This window comes from Quercus robur, chromosome 8, assembly GCF_932294415.1.
Source record: "Quercus robur chromosome 8, dhQueRobu3.1, whole genome shotgun sequence".
NCBI classification, from domain to species: Eukaryota; Viridiplantae; Streptophyta; class Magnoliopsida; order Fagales; family Fagaceae; genus Quercus; species Quercus robur.
Genome location: NC_065541.1, coordinates 55,075,744 through 55,100,297, shown reverse-complemented (window position 1 = coordinate 55,100,297; position 24,554 = coordinate 55,075,744). Strand labels below are relative to the sequence as shown.

The 24,554-nt window shown below is 33.9% G+C and overlaps 2 protein-coding genes across 10 annotated transcripts in view; one reads left to right on the top strand and one right to left on the bottom strand.

Annotated features, from left to right (window-relative positions):
* The window catches only part of LOC126697098 (protein cornichon homolog 4-like), a 98,594-nt gene that overhangs the window by 56,043 nt on the left and 17,997 nt on the right, over positions 1-24,554 (top strand). The window lies entirely within an intron of this gene.
* LOC126697097 (pheromone-processing carboxypeptidase KEX1-like) overlaps positions 1-24,554 on the bottom strand; it is a 54,313-nt gene that overhangs the window by 27,644 nt on the left and 2,115 nt on the right. The window contains exons 3-5 of one of the 8 annotated variants that reach the window (XR_007646151.1): positions 24,211-24,278; positions 13,414-13,485; positions 12,337-12,784 (exon numbers count right to left, since the gene is read on the bottom strand). Coding sequence is in view for 2 of the 8 variants with exons in the window: in XM_050393936.1 (XP_050249893.1) it covers positions 12,801-13,080 (280 nt within the window). In the remaining 6 variants the exon portion in view is untranslated. The other 7 variants (XM_050393937.1, XR_007646154.1, XR_007646150.1 and 4 more) reach the window with 7 other exon arrangements.

Below are 24,554 nucleotides of genomic sequence, written 5' to 3'. Positions count from 1 at the left end.
AAACTTGATGCAAAGTCTAAAATATTTTTTTTCATTGGCTATGGTGATGAGAAATTTAGTTATAAGTTTTGGGATGAACAAAACAGGAAAATCATCAGAAGCAGAAATGTAATATTTAATGAACATGTTATGTACAAAGACAGGTCAACTGTAGTGTTAGATGTTACAGAAATAGATAAAAAGAAATTTGAATTTGTCAACTTAGATGAATTGACTGAAAGTACTGTCCAGAAAAGGGGTGAAGGAGATAAGGAGAATGTAAATTCACAGGTAGATCTGAGTACACCTGTAGCTAAAGTTCGCAGATCTTCTAGGAACATTAGACCTCCACAGCGTTATTCACCTGTTTTAAATTATCTCCTGTTGACTGATGGTGGTGAGCCAGAGTGTTATGATGAAGCCATGCAAGATGAGAATTCAAACAAGTGGGAGTTAGCCATGAAGGATGAGATGGATTTCTTGTTGGGGAATCAGATATGAGAATTGACTGAATTGCTAGTAGGAAAGAAGGCTTTGCACAACAAGTGGGTATACAAAATAAAAAATGAGTATGATGGTAGCAAACGTTACAAGGCCAGATTAGTTGTTAAAGGGTTCCAACAGAAGGAAGGCATTGACTACACAGAAATATTTTCTCCAGTTGTGAAGATGTCAACAATCAGAATGGTACTGGGAATGGTGGTTGTAGAAAAATTACATCTTGAGCAGTTAGATATGAAGACATCATTCCTTCATGGTGACTTAGAAGAAGACCTTTACATGATTCAACCAGAAGGGTTCATTGTTTAGGGACAAGAGAATCTAGTTTGCAAACTAAGAAAGAGCTTGTATGGCCTAAAACAAACTCCTAAACAATGGTACAAGAAATTTGACAGTTTTATACATAGAATTGGGTTCAAGAGATGTGAAGCTGATTACTGTTGCTATGTTAAGTTTTTTGACAATTCTTACACCATATTACTGTTGTATGTGGATGATATGCTTATTGCAGGGTCTAGCATTGAAAAAATTAATAATCTGAAGAAGCAGTTGTCCAAATAGTTTGCAATGAAGGATTTGGGAGCTGCAAAGCAAATCCTTGGTATGAGAATTATTAGAGACAAGACTAATAGTACATTGAAGCTTTCACAATCAGAGTATGTGAAGAAGGTTCTCAGCAGGTTCAACATGAATGAAGCTAAATCAGTGAGCACGCCCTTGGGTAGTCATTTCAAACTAAGTAAAGAACAGTCACCGAAGACAGAAGAAGAAAGGGACCATATGAGCAAGTTGCCCTATGCCTCAGTTATTGGCAGCTTGATGTATGTTATGGTATGTACAAGGCCAGACATTGCACATGTAGTGGGAGTTGTAAGCAGATTCTTGAGTAGGCCTGGAAAGTAACATTGGGAGGCAGTCAAGTGGATTCTGAGATATCTGAAGGGTTCATCAGATACATGTCTTTGCTTCACAAGTGCAAGTTTGAAACTGCAGAGTTATGTAGATGCTGATTTTACTGGTGATATTGATAGTAGAAAGAGTACTACTGGGTTTGTTTTTACTCTGGGTGGTACAGCTATATCGTAGGCTTTAAATCTACAGAAGATTGTTACTTTGTCTACTACAGAAGCTGAGTATGTTGTAGCAACTGAAGCTGGAAAGGAGATGATTTGGCTACATGGTTTCTTAGATGAATTGGGTAAGAAGCAGGAGATGGGCATTGTACACAGTGACAGTCAAAGTGCATTTTTCTTGCCAAAAATTCGGCTTTTCATTCAAAGTCGAAGCATATATAGACAAAATGCCACTTTATCCGTTACCTTGTTGAAGATAAGTTGGTAATACTTGAGAAGATTTGTGGATTTAAGAACTCGATAGACATGTTGACTAAGGGTGTCACTATTCAGAAGCTGAAACTATGTGCAGCTTCACTTGACCTTCTAGCTTGAGGATAGGAGGATGAGTTGCAGGGATGAGGGGATTGTGTGTTTGGAGGATTGTAGTTGATGTTGGTGATTGAACTAGTCTCCAAGTGGGAGATTTGTTGGGTTTTGTGGAGCCTAGTTTTGTTTGATTTGGTTTGACGACCCGACCTGATCCGATCCCGAATAATATTGCATGGTTTTTAATGGGAGATTTATTAAGACTTAGTCCATGGAGTGGAAACTTGGGCCAATAGGCCTAAGCTAGAGTGCTTATGGATAAGTCTCGTGGGGGTTCGGGGGCAGTGCCCTCGAGAAATTTTTTTTTTGGCTCGTTTAGCCCATTGTGGAACCGACTTTGGTGATTAGGGTTTTATAGGGTTGTTGCTGTGTTTTTAAGTTGTGAAAAATATTGTAGCCGCACCTTGAATTTTCTTTTTCCTTGATAATAGTAAAATCTCTGCAACTCCGTAGACGTAGGCAAATTGCCAAACCACGTAAATATTGTCTTGTGCATTTGATTGCTTTCTTTGATATGTATTTTCTCTATTTTTTTTTTTTGTTTCTCACAGGTTGGGATTTCAGTTAAATTCCCTACAAAGGAAACCGATGGAGAAATTTGCATGAAGTTGGCTATTCAGTCTTTTATTTATTTTTGCTAATGTGCAGTAGTGAGAAGCCAACTGGTTGTTGGACTGACTTGTGGTGTGTTCCGGCGAAGCGCCAAGTTATGACTCTTCATTTGGATTATTTGTGCTCAAGTGTGAACTTAAAAGACACATTGCAAAGTATTAGAGTTGATTAGGACACAATCGGATTGGTAAGAAAATGTTCAGCAAATTACATGAAAAAAAAAACGTACGGCACTTGCGTGTATATATATATATATATATATATAGAAAAATGAGAAATTTTAGTGGAAAAGTCAACAGCTAGAACATGTACGAAAGGCATCTACAGTATGTACGGAATATTAACAAGTGACATGCATGCATGTTTTGACTATTCTCTCACTTTCTCAGACACGATCAATCTCAAAGGCCTAGTTCAACCGACCATTCATTTTTTTCATTAATTATTATCTAATCAATTTGAACATAATGAGTAATGACAAACATTATTGGAAAGTTCATCTTGTTATAAACTCTGTATTCTAGAAAGGTTCGATTGGGAAAAAAGGGGAAAAGAAAAGAAAAGAAAAAAAAAAAATTAGCAAGTTGCGAGGTGATGATAGTTAAGTTCGTGAATAAATTAATCAAGGTGATATAGTTGGAATTGGAAACTAACTTTTCTTTGGAAAATTGAAAGAAATTGCTAAGCAATTACCAGTAAAGTATAATTCAAGAGAAAGATGATAAGTTTGAGAATAGTCAAGATGATAAGGAAAACTTTCGGCATATTGGAAATAAACTAACATTTCTTGTAGGGTATATATTGGTATCTTTGCGGCATAAAACCTCAGTCTATAAGCCTGTAACAATCAATTAAACAGTTCCACTTGGCTTTCGTTTTGTAAAGTTTAAACTAGAGTCAAGCATATACATGGTACGTGTCGATTGCTATTTGCTAGCTAGAGGTGTTTAGTCTTCTACCACGTGATCAATGCATAGTCAGAGATAATTAAAGATGTACACTTTCAACAAAATAATTGAAGCAACTTGCACTTTTAGGTGAAGAGCACTACCAATGGCTAAATCAAACTCAAAGATTCCACCATCTGACGAGACTAATGTATAAAACCATCTCTTTCATATTAATTTGATGGTCCCACAACCTACAATGATAGGTTTAAGATTTTTTTTTTTTTTTTTAGTAGTAGTTAAAATTTTTAAATTATACAAAATTTAATAAAAAAAGAACTTAAAATATCAACATTAAAAAAAAAAAAAAAAAAAAAAAAAAAAAAAAAAAAAAAACCACACACACATATACAAATATTTGAAATTTTAGTATCTTACGATTTCTTTTTACAAGTTTTCATATTTTAAAACTGTTGTATAAGAGGTTCACTATCAATGTTGATACTGCAAAACTAAGAAGAGTATAAATGTCGGCATTATTGGGAAGAACTTATGGCCACAATATCCCTCTTGGTATACCTTTTTTTTAAAAATAAAAATGAGAAATGAAATTAAATATTATTTTATGAAATGAGTTAAATGAGTTACCAATCTAAATGATTGAAGATTTTTATTTATTTTTAATGGGATTTTTGTTGAATATTTTGTTCATTTATTAATATTTTGACCTAATCTTATTATTGTTTGGGCTAAGGATTATATTTGGAGCTAAGATTATTTTTAGAATAGTGCTAATTTGGTTTCTTTTTTCTCCTGGAAGTTCATATATTCTTGTCATACTTGAAACTTCCATCTTATTAGCATTGGTAGAGCTAGGAAATATTTTTCAGGGGGGGCCAAGGTAAACACAATAAAGTTCTTATTTATAAAAAAATGACTAAAAAAATCTTAATTTCACAAAATAACTATAGCTTAAAAAGGTTGCTTTTACACTCTTTCATGGCACTAAAATCACTTATAATTGATGCTAAACTAAATTGGTGCAAACAACATGAGAGGTCATTTTTGCATCAATTGTAGATCTTTCCCCCATAAGTTATTACAGAATATGAAATCCTAAATATTAAATTTTATAACCTCAATACCTCAAATTGATAGAATAAACAAGTTTATAATGATTATTTAATTTAATTATCCAAGCCACTAATATCAATTAAACAAACAACTAACAAATTACTATTATCAAATTATAATAAATTTAATTTAAGTACTAAACTACTCAATCATGCTAAGGACCTACAACTGCATTACTCTATTCTAGTCCTAGACCCATAGTTATTTAGTTTTTAGGACTGAAATTGTTGTATATATTTTTTGTCAAAAATATTAGGCGGGGCCACGGTGATTAATTTCTTCCTATTTTTATTTTATATTTCATTTTAGTACTATTATTTAAAGATCTTCCAAACTCAAGGGGGCCGGGCCCTTTGGCTCTGCCTGTGCTTATTAGTGATAAGTACCCTACTGGTATAGTTTAATTCTTTGGTTGGCTGCCCCCTTAGACACATTATGTAATACTAGGACCCCACTCCTTATTTACAACTATCATATGTGATTACAACTATCATATGTGACATATTGTGACTGACTCTTTGTCACTTTTATATTGACCCACAATTTTTTCTCTACTACTTATAGTTTAACACATTAAAGTTGTGACACAAAAGGGTATGATCTAGAATTTTTTTTCTAAATACATTAGCATAGAAAAAGTTTCTCTCCAAATTAGTCTGGAGAGAAATCATTCAAACCCCTCTTATATCATTTTATTGAATGTGAATTTTGAAAATATAATTGTTAAATTGTATGTTCTTATTATATCATCTATGCTTGCAAAATTTCAAGAAGATTAAAGATCCATATAACCATGTTATCAATTAAATGTTTAAATTTCATGTTTTTGTGATTTAAAATTTATGCATAAAAAATGAGTTCATTAATTAAATAGTAAATAACATCCAATTTTAATGAAATTTTACATGCATGTTAAGAACATACAAAACATGCAATCCAGTTATTAGAATATCAAATTCATTTGAACACCCCCCCCCCCCCCCCCAAACAAAAAAAAAAAAAACTGGCCCACTTGCTTCACTTACAAACAAATGGAATAAGACAGGTACATCTGGCCTGAAATGATGTCTAGAGTGACCAAAACATTGTACTTTTTCAAGAATACTAGGGCATCCCCTACGAAAGGAAAAACAAAAAGAGTCAAAAGAGACAAACATATATGTTCAAAGTAGGAAGAGTGTACAATCTTGAGTGATCCCTTCAGGCATGAGTAGTCAAAGTGACAAGTGATTCGATCACGTAAATTTCTTTTGCTATTTCCCTGGATCGAAAACATCATGTTACATGCAACTATGCAAGTTCCATTGATCTGTTGTATTTGTATGGAAATCAGGATCAGAACTCTATTATTTATTCCTAACTTGCCGTCAAGGTTCGGAAAGGAAAAAACAAAAAAGATGTTATTGTTAAAAAACAGACGACATGCTGTGTATAGTAGTTGAGGTTAAGGTTATCAAAATCGGGATCCTACGTAAGATCGTGGGAGGTAGGTAGGATCGTGAATCGTATGATCGGATCATAGATCGTAAAATCCTACCTATTTTCAGATTTTAAGTAAAAAGTCTATTGATAGTGACATTGTATGTTATATAATCACTTAAAATATGAACCCATCCATTAAAAAAAAAAATTGTATCATAAAATGTAATTTGCACACACTAATGAAACAAAATATATTTAACTTTTAACATAATGTATCTAAAAAGTTCAGTACATATTTAATTAGCAACTAAATACCAAAATATTATCTACACATATGGAAAATGTTTTTCAAATTCTAAACTCCAAATCCAAAATAAGTTAGGCTAGTTAGCATATAAAAACTAGCTAACTACAAATTTACAATATGTAATCCAAAAGAGAATTCTCAATCTAAGGTAAACTAGCTAATTACAAATATGAAATTCAAAAGAGAATTCTCATTCTAAGGTTCTTCTAATCTAATCACTGTTATTGTCATATCCCATTTCATCATCTAAATATTTTAGGTTTTGTTTTTGAAAATGTTAAACTTAAGTACTATAGGTTTTTTTGAGATTTTATGTTGACATAGGGGTAAATTTGGGACTTCAATTCATTATTGAGCTTCTGATAAATCGTTGGGCTTGTGGGTTTAGGTGGATTATTTTACCCAAATGAAACTCACTTAAAAAAAAAAAAAAAAAAAAAAAAAATCAAGCCAAATGGTAGGATCGGTAGGATCCTACGATCCTAGACAATTCTACGTACGATCCTACCATTTTTGCGATCTTGCTACGATTTTGAACTTTTTAGTGAGGTGGGATCGTAAAATTGTGCGATTTTACAATCTAGATTGCGATTTTGACAACCATGGTTGAGGTAACTCGTACGTCACTAAGATTTTTTTTTTTTGAGGGGGTTACTAAGAAGTCAGTAAGGATTAGTTTACAGGACAATGATACGTTTATATTCACCACTTATGTAAATTGTACACACTCATATACCCATTATTCCGATGTGGCTAATTTTTGCCATATGGAAGGAAAAATTTACAATTCTTATAAACTATAAATCTATAATGCACACCTGGAATTTTCTTTGTTTATATTTAGAATATTTCCACAATACTTTCATAATAAATTTTATGTGATATGTCATATGTCGTTATTTGCTGTTATTGGTGGACAGCAAAGTTCAGTAGTGGATTTAAATTAAAAACCTATAACAACATGTTAACTAAGATTTGCTGTGAAAATTTTGTGGATATAGCACTTCTTGAGTGCTCTAAAGAACTCTCTTTTCTAGCTACCAATGAACTCAGAAGGAGAGAGTTGGATTTTTGTGTTTGGATGAACAACACGCATAATATGTAAATCTCACGGTTAAGGCTCAAGGCGAGGAAATCTCAATTAAATAGAAACTCTGAAAAATATATCATAGGGAAGAACACTCTTTTAGGTTTAAGAAGGTTACTCGGCATAATCTTGATACAGTAGCCTCCCTTCTCTCAATTTGTGCACAAGAGTTGGTTTTATATAGGAAATTATTAGGTTAAGTCTTTAGGCCTTTAAAGTTGGTTTACTATTTGCTGCAATTTGATTGAGCAAACTCTTGGGTACAATACAATTATATTAACTTCAAATGATCATGTTTTACTTATTTCAAATCTAGGTTTGGTCAAATTTGTGTCATTTCTTAAGCCCTGAGTGTTTACATACTTTCGAATGAAACAAGTTTCACTTAAAAATTTGTTATGGTGTAAAAAGTAAGAGTAAAATATCATCAACTAGTCATCATTGAGCAAATCAAAACCTTGTCGTCTTTGAGCCAAACTCAAACCAAATACAATTCAATTGATAAAACACAAATTTGATATGTTTTGGTAATAGAATTTTCAACATATCTATGAACCCTAGCAGTCTCTCTATTTGGCAATTTTGTCACAAAACATCACAAACATTTTCAACATTCACATTAAGATTCTTAGCATTCCCAATTTTTGACCCTTCAACCTTGGGGTTTCAATTTTTGTTGCCTTGGCTTGATAGGCAACACAAGATGCTTGTCTGCTCTTTGATCTAAGAAAATTCAATGCAATTCAGTTGAGTGTGACCATACCTTAGTGGTGACAGGTAGGAGCATGCTAGATTTAGGAGAAAGTTTAGACTTGGGCTTTGGGACTTGAACTTCAGCTATGGGGTCTTTTGCCCTCATGTACCCGAACTTGGTTAGCCTTATTATGGCTTTTGAGTTTTGAATAGTAAGGAAACAAAGATTATTTTCCTTCATTACTAGCAGGGGACTATGATGTAGATGGGAGTATGGGATAAAAGATCCCATTTTAATGAATCATAAACCACTCCTGTCACAACTTGAGTTTTGAAAACTGAGCATTTGAAAAAAAAAAATTCACTTTGAGAACTTCTTTAGTTGAGATCTAGACTTATCAAGCTTATTTTTTAAGTTCTTGACCTTCTCCATGAGGGAGGCATCCTCTTCCTTACACTTTATTGTCAATTTGTGGGCTTGATCAACATTAAACCCCAAAAGTCTTTCCAGTACAACATCATTCAATTTTTCTCTAGGGATTTCTTAGAAATTTTCTTCAAATATATACATTCCCTAAAAATCTTATTATAAGCTTCTTGAATTTCATATTCTTCATCTGAATAATTTGGAAACGGCTCATCATATCACATTCATTGGACTCATTTTCCTAAGTGAAGCTCTAGGAGATAAGTAATTTAATTCTATCAATGTAAGGGGGAATAATAAGGGATTGCTACTTATCCATTGAAAGTAGGAGTCAAAAATCATATTCAAGAAAAGATTCTTAAGTAGTGTAACTAAACTCCGATACCAATTGAAATAAATAAAAACAAAAAGGATTTAGGAGAAGGTTAATTTAGACTTGTCTACTCTTTGATAGGCAACATAAGATGCCTGTCTACTCTTTGATCTAAGAACAATTAAAGCAATCTAGTTGAGTGTGACCATACCTTAGTGATGACACCTAGGAGCATGCTAGATTTAGGAGAAGGTTTAGACTTGGGCTTTGGGACTATTGAACTTCGGCTATGGGGTCTTTTGCCCTCATGTACCCGTACTTGGTTAGCCTTATTATGACTTTTGAGTTTTGACTAGTAAGGAAATAAAGATTATTTTCCTTCATTACTAGCAAGGGACCATGATGTAGATGGGAGTATGGGATATAAGATCCCATTTTAATGAATCATAAACCACTCCTGTCACAACTTGAGTTTTGAAAACTGAGCATTTGAAAAAAAAAAAAATTCACTTTGAGAACTTCTTTAGTTGAGATCTAGACTTATCAAGCTTATTTTCTAAGTTCTTGACCTTCTCCATGAGGGAGGCATTCTCTTCCATACACTTTGTTGTCAATTTGTGGGCTTGATCAACATTAAACCCCAAAACTCTTTCAAGTTCATCATCATTCAATTTTTCTCTATGGATTTCTTAGAAATTTTCTTCAAATATATACATTCCCTAAAAATCTTGTTATAAGCTTCTTGAATTCCATATTCTTCATTTGAATAATTTGGAAACGGCTCATCATATCACATTCATTGGAATCATTTTCCTAAGTGAAGCTCTAGGAGATAAGTAATTTAATTCTATCAATGTAAGGGGCAATAATAAGGGATTGCTACTTATAAATGGAGTCAAAAATTATATTCAAAAAAAGATTATTAAGTAGTGTAACTACACTCCGATACCAATTGAAAAAAAAAAAAAAACAAAAAAGATTTAGGCCCTCAACAACTTTTTCTTTTAGAGAGTTTTAACTTATAACGTCTACTCCTGATGATAACTCTTCATCATCAATCCAAGTCACCAGTTAGTTTTTTTGAGTAGGCAGGGATTGAACCCTAGATCTCTTATTCAACCATTAGAGATTTTACCAGTTGAGCTAATTGGAACCCACAGACCCTCAACAACTTAAATGGCAAATTAATTGATCAAGTTATGGTTTATTTCAATGGATAACACAAACAGTTATCTTCAGCCAGACACTCTTAAAAACACCAAATCAAAAGCAATAAAGATATAAAGAAGTAAAAGACACAAATTTGGTAAGAAAGTGAAAAACCGATTAAGAAAATTTCAGAGAAAAAATCACTTTAGGGGATTTAACCTCAGAAAATCCACTATTATAATAAAGGTCGGTTTCATATAGGAGATCATTAGCTTAAGTTGTTGAGCCTTCAAAGTTGGTTTACTGTTTGTCGCAATTTCAATCCAACAAGTGTCTAGCAAGGGTACAACCAATTCTTGGAGACAAGTTGTGACAACACAGCCTAAATCTAAATCATTGTACCCAACAAATTGGGTTTAAGCAGGTCCACAAGGTTTAAATAATAAATACGTCGGCATGCATACACCATACTAGAAACCCAACCACCAATCTTTATTAGAGAAATATATTATCCGACCTAACCCAATTGACCAATACAAACTCTCTGGTCCTTGTCCATTGGCTTCTATATAGTTTTAGTAAGAGAAAATGAATACGCAGAAAGGTACTTGTGCAATGTTCCAGCTATAAAAGTCTGATTGTAATTGACATTTGATCACTCTTGGAAGATTACTGTAAATTGAATCTTTTTTTTTAATTAAGATAAAAATTCTACTCTAGTCTAATTTAAGTATATATGTGTGTAAAACTCTCTTCTAAAAGTTTGAAAGCTCGACTCTTGCCCCTCACACTCCATAAATACTTATACTTGTGAAGTGACCATCGCACCAAGAGTATATAAACTGAATCTTTTGAATATTATATACATATGCACAACAGTTTTCTAGATTATGAATCTTCCTCCATAGAATAAGTCCGAAACTTTTTTTAAGAAGACTTGTAGTCAATAATTATTATTTTTTACAGGATATTTCCATTTCACTCAAATTAACAGATGCTCGATCGCATCAATGATTAAGCTGGTTTGGCAACCGAAACCTTCTTTATTAGACTTTGCTCTAGCTAGTAGACTTTTAGTAAATTTATCTTGAGTAGATAATATTTTAATTGCTTAACACACTTGCTTTTACCCAATTAATGGAAGCTAACATCATTGGAAATTTAGCAAAACTTGGCAGCTACGGATGATCTTTTGCTTTTTCTATTGTTTTGGCTGTGTTAGGAATGTACCTACCCAAAATAAGAGGCCGTGACTGTTATGAATGATCCCACGTTATCTGTGTAATCAAAATTTTAAATTAGAGGTTTCTCAAAAAAATTAATTTAGATTAGAGGATTTATCTTACCATTTTTTAAATAATAAAAATATTAGATGGTTTATCTTAAGCATTGATATGAGAATTAAGTCATTTGTTAAGGTTATATAAGACTGATTAGGTACTCGGAAAACCTGACCACCCAATTAGTTCGATTTGACCCGAACGGTCATAGGAGGTTTCTACGAGTTGATTAAGTGAATATATATCAAGTGGAAGAAGCTCATTTTCTAGGGTTTCAAGTCAAATGTCAAATGGATGATAATTTCTCCGAACTAATTAATTTGATTTTTATAGAATTCATACCCCTTTTTTACACATGCATATATGCTTGCCACTGGTATTTTGGAATACACCTTTTGATTAACATATAAATTATAATGTAAATGTAAGTTATAATTTGTTTTTTCCATGCTTGGTTTCAATTCATTTTTTGAGCCTATTATTAGAGTTAATATAATTATTGTTATGCTTAATCTACCTCATATAATTTAAGTTGATTATAAATATATATTTCAAAAAATTAAAACAAATAATTAATAATTAATAAATAGCCATTAGTATATGAAGTTAAAATATTAATCTAAATGTAATATACTCAAATAAGTCGTTCAGATACTTAAAGGTAACATGAAAAAAATAAATTAACTCGGAAGTATCAACAATATGATCATATACTCTAAAGACGTGATATAACTTTATTATTTTGAATTCATTTATGTATGCCTTAATTTTTTAATTAAAGACATGATATAACATTTTTATTTTGAATTAATCTAAAGGCATTAATTTTTTAGATTTCATTTCCAATTATCAAAAAGTGACTCGCTCATAATAGTGATTCATGGGGGGTGCATTCCCCATTATTTTTTTTGAGTTTGATGGTGAGAAATCATTCCAAGCATTGCAATTGGCTATATGATCAAGGCCGAAATTATAACTTTAAATAAGTTGATTTTATAAGACTCAATAAAACCCTATGAACGTATTGAACATAGCGTTTTGTTCATAGAAATCAAAATATTGCAATTATTTATGAATATCTTACATTCATACTTATGTACTCTTCTAAATCATATTATTGTAATTATTTATGAATATCATACAATTCATTATTCGTACATATTTCAAGCAAATAATGTACATTTGCTGAGTCGTAATAGTGCCTTTGAAAAAACCAGAACTATCAAGACTATAATCAACCCCCCCAGAGAAACTCTTGGTATATACATATATAAAAACTTAAATTTACAACAACTTTTCAACTAACTTGCATTTTTTTTTCTTGAACCTTGGAAGCTAGAGCTCGTTTATTGAAACTCTGTAGCTGCTATGCAAAGAAACCTCTCATAAATCAACTCCTCTCTCCATTGCCTATGGCCCTTGGCAATGAAATCTTCAATTCTCGTCTCCAAATTCTCAGCTTGCTCATCATCACTATCAACATCATCATCACTACCTTCACCATCATCATCATCATCTTCGTCATAACCATCATCACCATGATACTCGTCACTGTCATCAACATCACTATCATCATCAAATTCATATACTGTAGGAGGGAAAGGAAGAAAGTAATCAAAATCTCCATCGGATGGCTTAAAACTCCCACGACAGATTGTGATAACAATAACATTAAACACGAAAAACACAGCCCCCCGACTAGACTTTTTCAAAAAAATAAACTCGTACGTAGAAAGAAAAGGGTTATGCTGTTTAGAAGCTGAGAGTGACAAAGAAAAGAAGATCAAGAGGATTAGAAGGATTATTAGGCACAAAAGAAGTGCAGGAATATTGGAAGCTATCTTCATGCCAAACTCGGTTCCTGTAATATTGCCTAGCTCTTATGTGAAGAAATAGCTCTCTTTCACTCTCTTTATATATGACGATGTGATTGAATATTATTCATTAAAAAGTTAAGAAATCTTCTGAGAAATTTACGGAAAGTCTACTTCTGAAAGTGATAGGAGGAATACTTTTTTTTTTTTTTTTTAAGGAATAGTTAATTGTATAAGACAAATACCATTTTATATTTGATTATTTTGAAGAGATTGTATAAAACAATTGCAATATACATGTACCTTTTGTTTTCGTTGCCGTCTATGTGTATATATACATTTATATTTGTCATTCTGTACACTTACATGTGTGCTTTGTACATTCCACGTAAATCTTGATTGCAAAGTAAGAGGAAATTTCCCAGCTGAATTCTCTGACTGAAGAAATTGACGCTGATAAAGGAACAATAAAAGAATATGCAAATTTGCAATAAAGAACGAAAAAAAATTCTGACACCTAGTCGTGACATGTCAAGTTCACTGACATGTTAGATAATAAATAAATAAAATAGAAACTTGAGGTCAGGTCAGAAATATGATTATCATGTAATATAAATTATTCCATCATTTCTTTAAAGTTATTTTAACTTTTGAATGTGCCTTTATATTAAAACTTTATTCTATCTCTTCTGAATGACATGCTTTTATATTAAAATTTAAAACTTTATTCTATCTCTTTTATGTGTTTGATTCTAAAAAAGAAAATTAATAGTAGTATTTATTATTTATTTATTTATCTAAGGTCAACTCTCATGTCATCTAGATTCTAGAACCCTAAAGTATGAGTTCCTTGACAAGTAAGTACTATTATGTTTATAGCCAAGTATGGTCTCCACAACTAATTGTCCCCTTACCCTATTTCAGGCTATTTGTTCAGGAAAAAAAAAAAAACCTAATGAAATTTAATGTAAACGTCATTTTTAACCTGATTATGGTTTATATACATATAGATATATATATATATATATATCTATATGTATCGATTATCAGTCAAGTTTCATTGAGATTTTGTTTTTAATTTGTTTTTTTTATAAGATTTAAGATTTATATGTACATATTAACAATTAACGTTTGACTTTTAGCCATATATATATATTTCATTGAGATTTTGTTTTTGTTTTTGTTTTTTTTTTTGTTTTTATATAAGATTTGAGAGCTAGGCAATATAGAACTCTTCCTTTATGAGATTTGGTCTTTAGAGAATCCCTTTTTTGGGTCCAAGTGCATGATATCCCGATTGCTTATATGAACCAAGCTATGGCAGAAGAGCTCTGTTCTGTGATCGGTGAAGTGATTCATATGCCAGGGGGTCCTTCGTTGGGCGGACAGGGATTTTTGAGAGTTAGAGTACATGTGGATGTGACTCAAGCCCTCTGTCGTGGAAGAATTGTGACGCTTGAGAATGGAGAACAATCATGGGTGGCGTTCCGGTACGAGCGGCTACCCAATGTATGTTACTGGTGCGGGTGTTTGGATCATGTTGATAAAGACTGCGAAGTTTGGATTCACAGCAATGGTTCTCTCAAAACCAAGGATAGGAGGTATGATTCTAGTATTAGAGCCCTTCCTTTTTATTCCTCCAGCAAAAATGTTGTTTGTGTGCCTGGATATTTTGAATCACAGAAACAGAGACTGAAGGAAAAGGCTGCACATGTGAAGAAAGCCAACCGGAGCGGAAAGGACGATCATCCATTTCGACCAACGATGCAGACAGAAACGGAAGGTGCTGATATCCCGGCTGGCATTAATGATGATTTGAATTTAAATAGGGAGGATTCTTTGCCTTGTTTTCAGAGTCATAATGAGGCACGGATAGTTGACATGCAAAATCCCATAAATCCGGAGAGGATTTTCGGGGATTTGGAAACGCATGAAAATCTTCAACATCTTGGGCCGGGCTGTGTTGGCAATGAGACTAACGTGGACCCAACTAGCTCATCTTGTGGACCTGGATTAAAAAGCCCAAACTATGATACTCCTTTAGTGAAACCGGGCCTGGTGAGGGAGACTTCAATCAAATGGGTGAGAGCTACTCAATCCAGTGGTAAATCTGATGAGCTTGTTCATCCAACAAATCTGGGAAAACGCCATGCAGAGGCTTTTGTACACGAGCTGCTGGAAGCAAAACGTCGGTCCAAAAATACTGAGCATGGTGATTCAAGCACAAGTCCAACGGCGGAGGCTATTTAACAGCCCCACCGAGAGCTATGAGTTGGTTATGTTGGAACGTGCGGGGGCTTGGGAACCAACGCACCGTTCATGAGCTTGCATTGTTAGTGCGAGCACAAGATCCTGCTGTCCTGTTCTTGGCCGAGACTTAGGCAGACGAAGATAGGCTGGCGAAGTTATGTGATGATTTACATTTTGATGAGAAATGGGTTGTTCCAAGAGTTACGAGGGCTGGCAGACTAGCCTTGCTTTGGAAGAACACGGTGCAAATTACTGTAGATTCATCTTCCCTTAACTATATTAACGTCATCATCAACAAAGGGAAGGATGACTCTTGGAGATTTATTGGTATGTATGGGGTGCCAGGAACTGGGAGGAAACATGAGACTTGGGATTTATTGCGAACTCTTGATAAAAAATTCAGCTTGCCATGGTTGGTGGCCGGTGACTTCAATGAAATCTTATTATCACATGAGAAGTTTGGTGGGGCGTTGAGAAGTGAAGCAGCTATGAGAGATTTCAGAGAAGTTGTGGATGATTGTGGGCTACTGGATTTGGGGTATGTGGGTAAAAAATATACTTGGCGGGGCAAACGTGGCGACGGTATGGTGTTGGAATGGCTTGACCGAGCTCTAGCTACATAAGCTTGGCTTGCGTTGAACCCAGCCACACAGGTGCAGTGTATTAGATCAAATGTCTCTGATCACTATCCCATAATTGTCAAGCCTGAAGGTATTGTGGGAAGACATTGCAAATTGTTTAGATTTGAATACATGTGGCTAACAAAGAGTGGTTGTGGTGATACTGTTAGGGAGGCTTGGATGACTCACATGCCGTACTCGTCCTCTCAGATAGTGTTGGAGAAAATCAAGCTTTGTGAGGAAAAGCTAATGGAGTGGAGCAAACGCTCCTTTGGTAGTGTGAAGAAACAGCTTGAGAAGAAGTCTAAACTCCTAGAAAGGGCTGAATTTGCGGCGGCACAGGGGGCTGATTTTGAAGCAGTACAAATTCTTAGAGTTGAAGTGAATGAGTTGCTTGAAAAAGAAAGCTTGATGTGGCAGCAACGAGCAAGAGCTTTGCACCTCAAATCTGGTGATAGCAATACCAGATTCTTCCACAACAAAGCTTCTCAGAGATTTCGACGTAATAGAATTGTGGGCTTGCTTGATGAATCCAATTCTTGGTGCATGGATAGATCACAGGTTGAGGATATAGTTTATGGCTTTTATTCTAGCTTATTTACATCCTCTAGACCAGCTAGTGCTCATGCTGTGTTGGAGGTCATCCAGCCTTTAATCACTGAGGATATGAATAATGGTTTGACTAAGGAATTCACAAGACATGAGGTAGACATTGCCCTAAAAGAGATGGCCCCGCTCAAGGCCCTGGGTCCTGATGGTATGCCCCCTCTTTTCTTTCAATCTTTTTGGCATTTGATTGGAGATGATGTCTCCAAAGCGGTTTTAGATTGTTTGAATTCATGCCATATTCCTGAGAAGTTTAATTTCACTTATGTTACTCTTATTCCCAAAGTGAAGAACCATGAAAAAATATTTGAATTTCGACCTATAAGTCTCTGTAATGTTATTTACAAGTTGATTTCTAAGGTGTTGGCAAATCGTTTAAAACCTTTATTACCACTTATTGTTTCCGAAAATTAGAGTGCTTTCCAGGCTGGCAGGGTAATTACTGATAATATTCTTATGGCTTTCAAAACCTTACATTACATGAAAAATCATCAGAGTGGTAATACAGGTTTTATGGCTTTTAAACTTGATATGAGCAAGGCTTATGATCGAGTTGAATGGTCCTTTATGAAGGGTCTATTGGAAAAGATGGGTTTTCACAGAAAATGGGTTGATCGTATGATGGAATGTATCACTACTGTCACTTATTCCATTCTGATTAATGGGGAGCCATCTCAGGTCATCCACCCTAGTAGAGGACTCAAACAAGGAGATCCTCTATCTCCATATCTCTTCCTTCTTTGTACTGAGGGTTTGCATGGCTTACTAGCAACGGCAGCTGCCTCTGGCGAGATTAGAGGTATATCTATTTGTAGAGGTGGACCCCGATTAACCTATTTATTTTTTGCAGATGATAGCTTGCTTTTCTGCAGAGCTTCGGTCCAGGAATGTATGCACATCCTGGACCTTCTGTCTACTAATGAAGATGCATCCGGACAAAAGCTGAATAGAGATAAAACTACTCTTTTCTTCAGTAAAAACACGGATAGAGGGATTCATGATTCTATCATAGACCTGCTTGGTGTTCCCGAAGTAAAGCAATATGAAAAATATTTAGGCTTGCCATCCTTTGTGGGAAGGAACAAAAAAACAAGATTGGCTTTCATCAAAGATCGGATTTGGAAGAAGCTTCAAGGGTGGAAGGAGAAAATTCTATCCCAAGCCGAGAGGGAAGTTCTTTTGAAGGCGGTAGTGCAAGCCATTCCCACATATTCTATGAGCTGCTTTAAGCTTCCTATTACACTTTGCCATGAGATTGAGGCAATGATACGGAAGTTTTGGTGGGGTCAACGAGGCACTAGAAGGCGTATTCGTTGGGTTAAATGGAGTAAAATGTGTAGGCCTAAATCGCTTGGAGGTATGGGTTTCCGGGAACTACAAAAGTTTAATGATGCAATGCTTGGCAAGCAAATTTGGTGTTTATTACAAAACCAAGATTCTCTATTCTACAAGTTTTTCAAAACTAAAATTTTCCCGCATGGGACCATTTTTGATGCTAAGGAAAATAGAGGATCCTTTGCTTGGAGAAGCATCTTGAAGGGAAGAGAAATCATCAGGCGAGGTTTGAAATGGAGAATCGGGAATGGTTCAAAAGTCCGTATTTACAGTGATGCTTGGCTACCTGGGTCTCAGCAAGGCAAGATTTTATCCCCTGTTATAGATGGTCAAGCTGATGCAAGGGTGTATAGCTTAATAAATCATGATAGTTTGTGCTGGAAGGAGGATGAGATTGATAGGTGTTTTATACCGAAGGAAGCTGCACTCATTAAGGCCATTCTGCTCAGTCTTTTCAATAGAGAAGACGTTCCATATTGGCCCCATACTAGGGACGGTGTCTTCTCGGTCAGGTCTGGGTACCAGCTCTATTTGGACCTTGCTGAAATAGAGGTCGCCAATAGCACAAGTGCAGCAGACGCTACGGCGGTGTGGAAGGATATTTGGCGGCTTTAGGTTCTAAACCGAGTAAAGAACCTTCTATGGCGAGCCGGGAATAACTCCTTGCCAACTCGGGCCAACCTTTTTAGAAGAAAAGTTCTCGACGATGTTCTATGTCCGGAATGCAAGCTTAACGCAGAGGATACTCTGCATGCGGTCTGGTCTTGCCCGAAACTGGTTGATACTTGGAAAGCTCACTTCGTTCAACTTCAGGCGACCACTACTCATTGCGCATCCTTTCTCGACGTGATTGATAGAGCTTCACTGGAGAAAAATTCTTTCGAGCTTTTCGCAATGACAATCTTTGCAATTTGGATGAGGCGTAACAAGCTCCGGCTGGGTGAAAAATCAACTCCATTGGGTCAGATTCCGGCTTCAGCTTTCGATGCTCTCAAGGAATTTCAGCAGCTGCGTCCTGCACATGCGAAGATACCACAGACAGCTCGGGCAGTACATTGGAGACCACCACCTGAAACTTGTGTCAAGGCGAATTTCGACGGCGCAATTTTCTCATAGGCTGGACTAGCTGGCATCGGCATTATAATCCAGAATGAACAAGGATTAGTTATGGCTGCTCTCTCACAACAAATTCCGCTACCTGCTTCGGTGGAGATGGTAGAAGTGCTAGCGGCTCGCCGGGCTTTGGTTTTTGCTAAGGAACTCGGGTTTGATAGAGTGGTTGTGGAAGGAGACTCTGCAAATACTATTACCTCTATTAATGGAGGGCTCATGGACCACTCGGCTATGGGACATGTTCTGTTAGATATCAAAAGCTTAAGTTCTTGTTTTTCTTTTATTTCATTTCAGCATATTAATAGAGAAGGAAATTGTGTGGCTCACAAGCTTGCTAGACAAGCTGCCAGTATTCCTTTTTTGGTTTGGATGGAGTCTATTCCACCAGACGTTTTTGAGGTGTATCAACTCGATTTATTACGGATGCAATAATAAAATCTCTACCCAGAGGGGATTTTTCTCAAAAAAAAAAATATAAGATTTGAGATTTTGTTAAATCAACAATAATGTACATATTAACAATTAACGTTTGACTTTTAGCCTTATAAATATATATATATATATATATATATATATTTATATTTATATAAAATATCCATTAAGGTTTGACTTTTAGTTGGCATTTTATATTTATTGACATATTTACCTATTAATCACACCTATCTTGGTACTTTTTTTTCCCTTTCAAGTATCAAATTTTTTTTTATTGCATCCATATATTAAAGAGAAATGCTATGTTCATAATATTTTCACAACAAATTCTAAGTGTTAGGTTATTGTTAATTATTATGGGTGGACAAAAAAGTAATTAAAAATCTCTATTAAATTTAATTATTTTTTTAATAATATGTAATATTTATATAAATATCTATTACCTCTATTAAATTTAGTTAGTTTTTTAATAATATATAATATTTATATAAGTATATATTAAGTTTAATGTCAAAAAATTCATCTTATCCTTTAGGAATCTTTTTTTTTTTTTAAGGATTCTAATTGGTCTAAAGTGACTAAGAAAAAGGAGATATTTGGCCGAATGGGAGATGGTATGTGATGTGACCCTCTTCCAAACTTAAAAAAATTAACATAAATCTTATATATATATATATATATATATATATATATATATATAACATTTTTGATATTTTATAGCACTATATTATTTTAGTTAAAAAAGAAAAATTTTCCTACTCAAAAGAAAATTAAGAGTGAACTGAGAAATAAGAGGTTTAGAACCTTTAAGCAAGGTTATTGTTTTATTTTTACGCTAAGGTAGTTCCATGTCTTGAACATGCATACGTGCCTTTCTTTTATATTAATATATTTCATATTAATTTTCTCACTACAAGTAAGGGTGTCAATTCGGGTTAGTGTGTCGGGTTCGTGTCGTGTCAAGGTAGGGGTATTCGACTAAATGGCTCAACCCTAACCCGACCTATTTAATAATCGTGTCATTATCCTTCAACCTTAAACCGACCTGTTAATAAGGCGGGTTGACCTAACTCAATCCATTTGACACGTTTAATAAACGAGCCGTGTTGGGTTGACTCGAATGTAACACAACCCATTTCAACCTGCATAATATTAAATATAACATCCATCTAGAAATAATTTTTTTTACATCTCAAAAAGCAGTGCATACACTTCAAGTTTTCAACTCACATTCAAAATAATATAGTTCAACAAAAATATAACATTCATCTAGAAAATAAGTTCTTTACACTCCAAAAGAAATGCATACACTTCAACCCAAATTCAAAATAACTAAGTTTAACAAAAATAAAATAACATATTTCAAAAAATATATAATATCCTTGGAACTCGTCAAATGCTAAGTATCAATATTAAAAGAATTTAAGTAACTAGTAGACTAATCCTGACTATGACCACAATTATCATCCATAGATTCTTTGTTGATGTCCAAATTCATAACATCTTCCACAAGCTCATCCAATTTTATTTGTGCAAGTTCTATGCCAAAAAAAAAAAAAAAGTATTAGTAGTTCTAGGGTCTATAAAGTTTCAATTTCTAATTATATTCCTTATAAATTTTTGTAATTACTCACTTTTCTTTTTAAATTTAAAATATATGTTGGATATAAAAGGTATTTGACAAATCTAAAATAAAATAAATATTTATTTGTTAAATGAGTTAAATGGGTTGTGTTAAGTGGATCATTTCGGATTGACACAAATAAATTGGCGTGTCAAACGTGTCTATTGCGGGTTATGCGGGTTGACCCGTTTATAACATGTTTCTTATCGTGTCGCTTTCAAGTCGACCTGTTTATGACCCAAACCCATTAAGGTCCAACCCTAACCGGAAAAAACCCGTGTCGGGTTCGTGTCGTGTTCGCAGGTTGGGTCGAACATTAACACCCCTAACTACAAGAAATCTGAGTTTAGGCGATGTTTGTAAAACATCACTAAAAACCCAAAAAACGTCACTATTGAGACAAATGATCTATAGCGACTTTTTTTTTGGTGACGCTAGCAGTCACTATAGATCTATTGTGACGTTTCTAAAAACGTCGCCATATGTGACTTTAATGACATTCAAAAACTTTTAGTGGCGTTTTTTAAAATGTCACTAAATAATATAACATTTTCGAATATAATGTAGGAAAATACATTTAGCGATGTTTTTAAAACGCCACAAATAATCAAACCTATAGTGACTGTGGAGGCTAGTTAATTGGGAAAGTATTGTTAAAATAGTATTAACTAGGCCTATGGCCCAATCCGAGGACGTTAGACCATCCGAAGAGGCCCAAATAAGGTTATGAGAAGAATAAAATGAAGAGAGGAGTAAAGACAATGTGAGATGGATCCAATAAGCGTCCGAGGACAAAAGTCTTCTCGACAACATGTGTCTGAGGTAAATTTGAGTGTCATATCATTACGGGCTTACTTCGGAGTTACATCACAACTAAGGGTGGGATATTGGACCAGGGATAAGAAAAGAAAGGTAAACAAATATCTTCAAAAGCTACTACTTCCATATTAAATGCCTCTCAACTAACTCTCTGACCGCATTAATATGGAAGTGATACCTGAATAGTGATCAAGTAGCCTTACAGCTACTGATTGATGGTTTTGGGAGCTGCTGGATGGGACAGAAAGGAGTCCCCTGAATCTAACCTATACGTGTATAGTAAGAATGACACCGAAATTGTAATATATAACATGGAAAAATGTACCAAGGGGGGATGGAGAAAGAAAAGGACTGGAACAATTGTACAATTTTATGATCGAATAAAACCATTTATATAAACTATTAAATCTGTTCCGAGGATAGATTTTCTAATCTTACTTATGTCAAACCGTCTTGAACTGTTAGATCTAATCGTTTTTCTTTTGAAATAAATCTAGTTCTTCTATCCATGCTCTATAAATTTATTGTTTGGGCCGTTAGAGTTTGAACCCAATCCAGTTTTGAGACCAATTCAATTTCAGTCCTTACAGCGACATTTCAAAAATGTCACAAAAGCATTTGTCCTCCTGCTTTTTAGCAACGTTTTTAAAACGTCACTAAAACCTGCTCATAAAGTTTTTTTTTTTAATATTAAAAATGCTATATAAACTGCTCAAAATTCAACAATAATTAACATGAGCTTGTAATGATAACAAATGTTCAAACTAACACATTAACAACATTTCACATAGATGCAAATAGATATATATTTAATACCAATACATAACATGTGTCTAAAGTATCATCTTGAATTTAACAAAACACTTGTCTATCTACAAAAACAAAACCACCCAAATTATGACAATATTGTAAACAAAGTGCAATACTTTCAAAATAAATGTGGTTGTTCAAAACAACTATGTGATAGCCCATACTAAAAAAAAACCACCCAAACTATGACAATATAAACAACAAAAAGTACAATACTTCCAAAATAAATGTGGTTGTTCAAAACAACTATTTAATAGCCCATTGAGTCCTTAAAACACTACATTTACCGCGATAAGCTAGTTTCTTGATGGGATGAAGCTTGTGATTTCTGTGGAGTTAGAGATTGATAATCTAAACCAAAACCACCCTGAATACAAATTAAGAATATCTAAGAAGTTCAAAAAGAAATCATTTTGAGTAACAAAATAATAGTAGCTATACTTAAAAAATTTAAACACTTAACACTAAATACATTCTTAAAACATTAAAATTTAAACACTATATTCGACAGACGTCCTATCTCTAATATCCATCCAACTCTTGTCCATAGCTATAGAATAAATTTACACAATAAATACCTATAGCACGATATCTTGAAAGCATAAACCAACGGTTAATCCATATTTTAATTACTCTAACAAAACAAACCTATGCTTCTAAGAAAACAAGGCAAAATTTCCAAATTTGAGAAAATGACTTGCAAGTCACACAAGGTCCTAAGTGTAGGCATGAGTCTAATTTCATACGTAATTTATTAATACATTTGGTAACTAATCAACATCTCTTGAAAATTATCAATTAGTTTGCATGTTTGACATGTGAAAGAAATGAAATAATCAAACAAATATAACTCAACAATATCTATCAAAATTTTCAAAAATCAATAAACACTCCCAATACCAATTGAAACTACCTTATAACACCATACAAGCCACCTGTTTCCTCCAACTCAACAATCCACCACAAAACAATTATCAATATCACAATATAGAATGCTTACAAGTATTGAAGTAAAAAAAGTAATCAACAAACATAACTCAATAATATCCAATTTTTCAAAAAATAATAAACACTTCCAATATAAATATAAACTGCTTTATAACACCTTGCAAGCCCCCCGCTTACTCCAACACAACAATCCACCCTAACACAATTATCATAATCACAAATATAGAATGCTTACAAGTATTAGAAAAAAAATAGTAATCGACAAACATAACTCAATTTCCTAATTTAATAAACACTCCTAATATCAATTGCAGCGACTTTATAACACCATGTAAGCCACCCGCTTGCTTTAACACAACAATCCACCCAATACAATTATCATAATCACAAATATAGAATGCTTACAGGTATTGAAATCCAAAAAGTAATCAACAAATATAATTCAAAAATATCCATCCAAATTTTTAAAAAATAATAAACACTCCCAATATGAATATAAACCGCCTTATAGCACTATGCAAGCCACCCACTTGCTCCAACTCAACAATCCATCCCAACACAATTATCAATATCTCAAGTACAAAATTTTAAGCAAAAATTACTTACTATGCTCAAGCCAAGCAAACACCTTTCCAAAAAAAACCCAAACTTATCACAATAAGTGAGTGGTTAACCTACAAAATAAAAGAGTACACTTAAATGATGTGGAAGGAAAATAAGGGTGCCATTGCCAAAAAAAAAAAAAAAAAAAAATTAATCCCTTCAAATTTTCAGATCAGGTAGAGAATACTAAGTTGATCCCTTCAAAATATGCTTATGTGGGGAATCTTTATCCTTTTGTCCTTGTAGACAATGAATTATTTACTTTCAAACTCAAACTATAATAAGGAAAATAAATAAATAAATAAAAATAAGAGGAATATTTTCATTCTTAACAAAAAGATTGACAC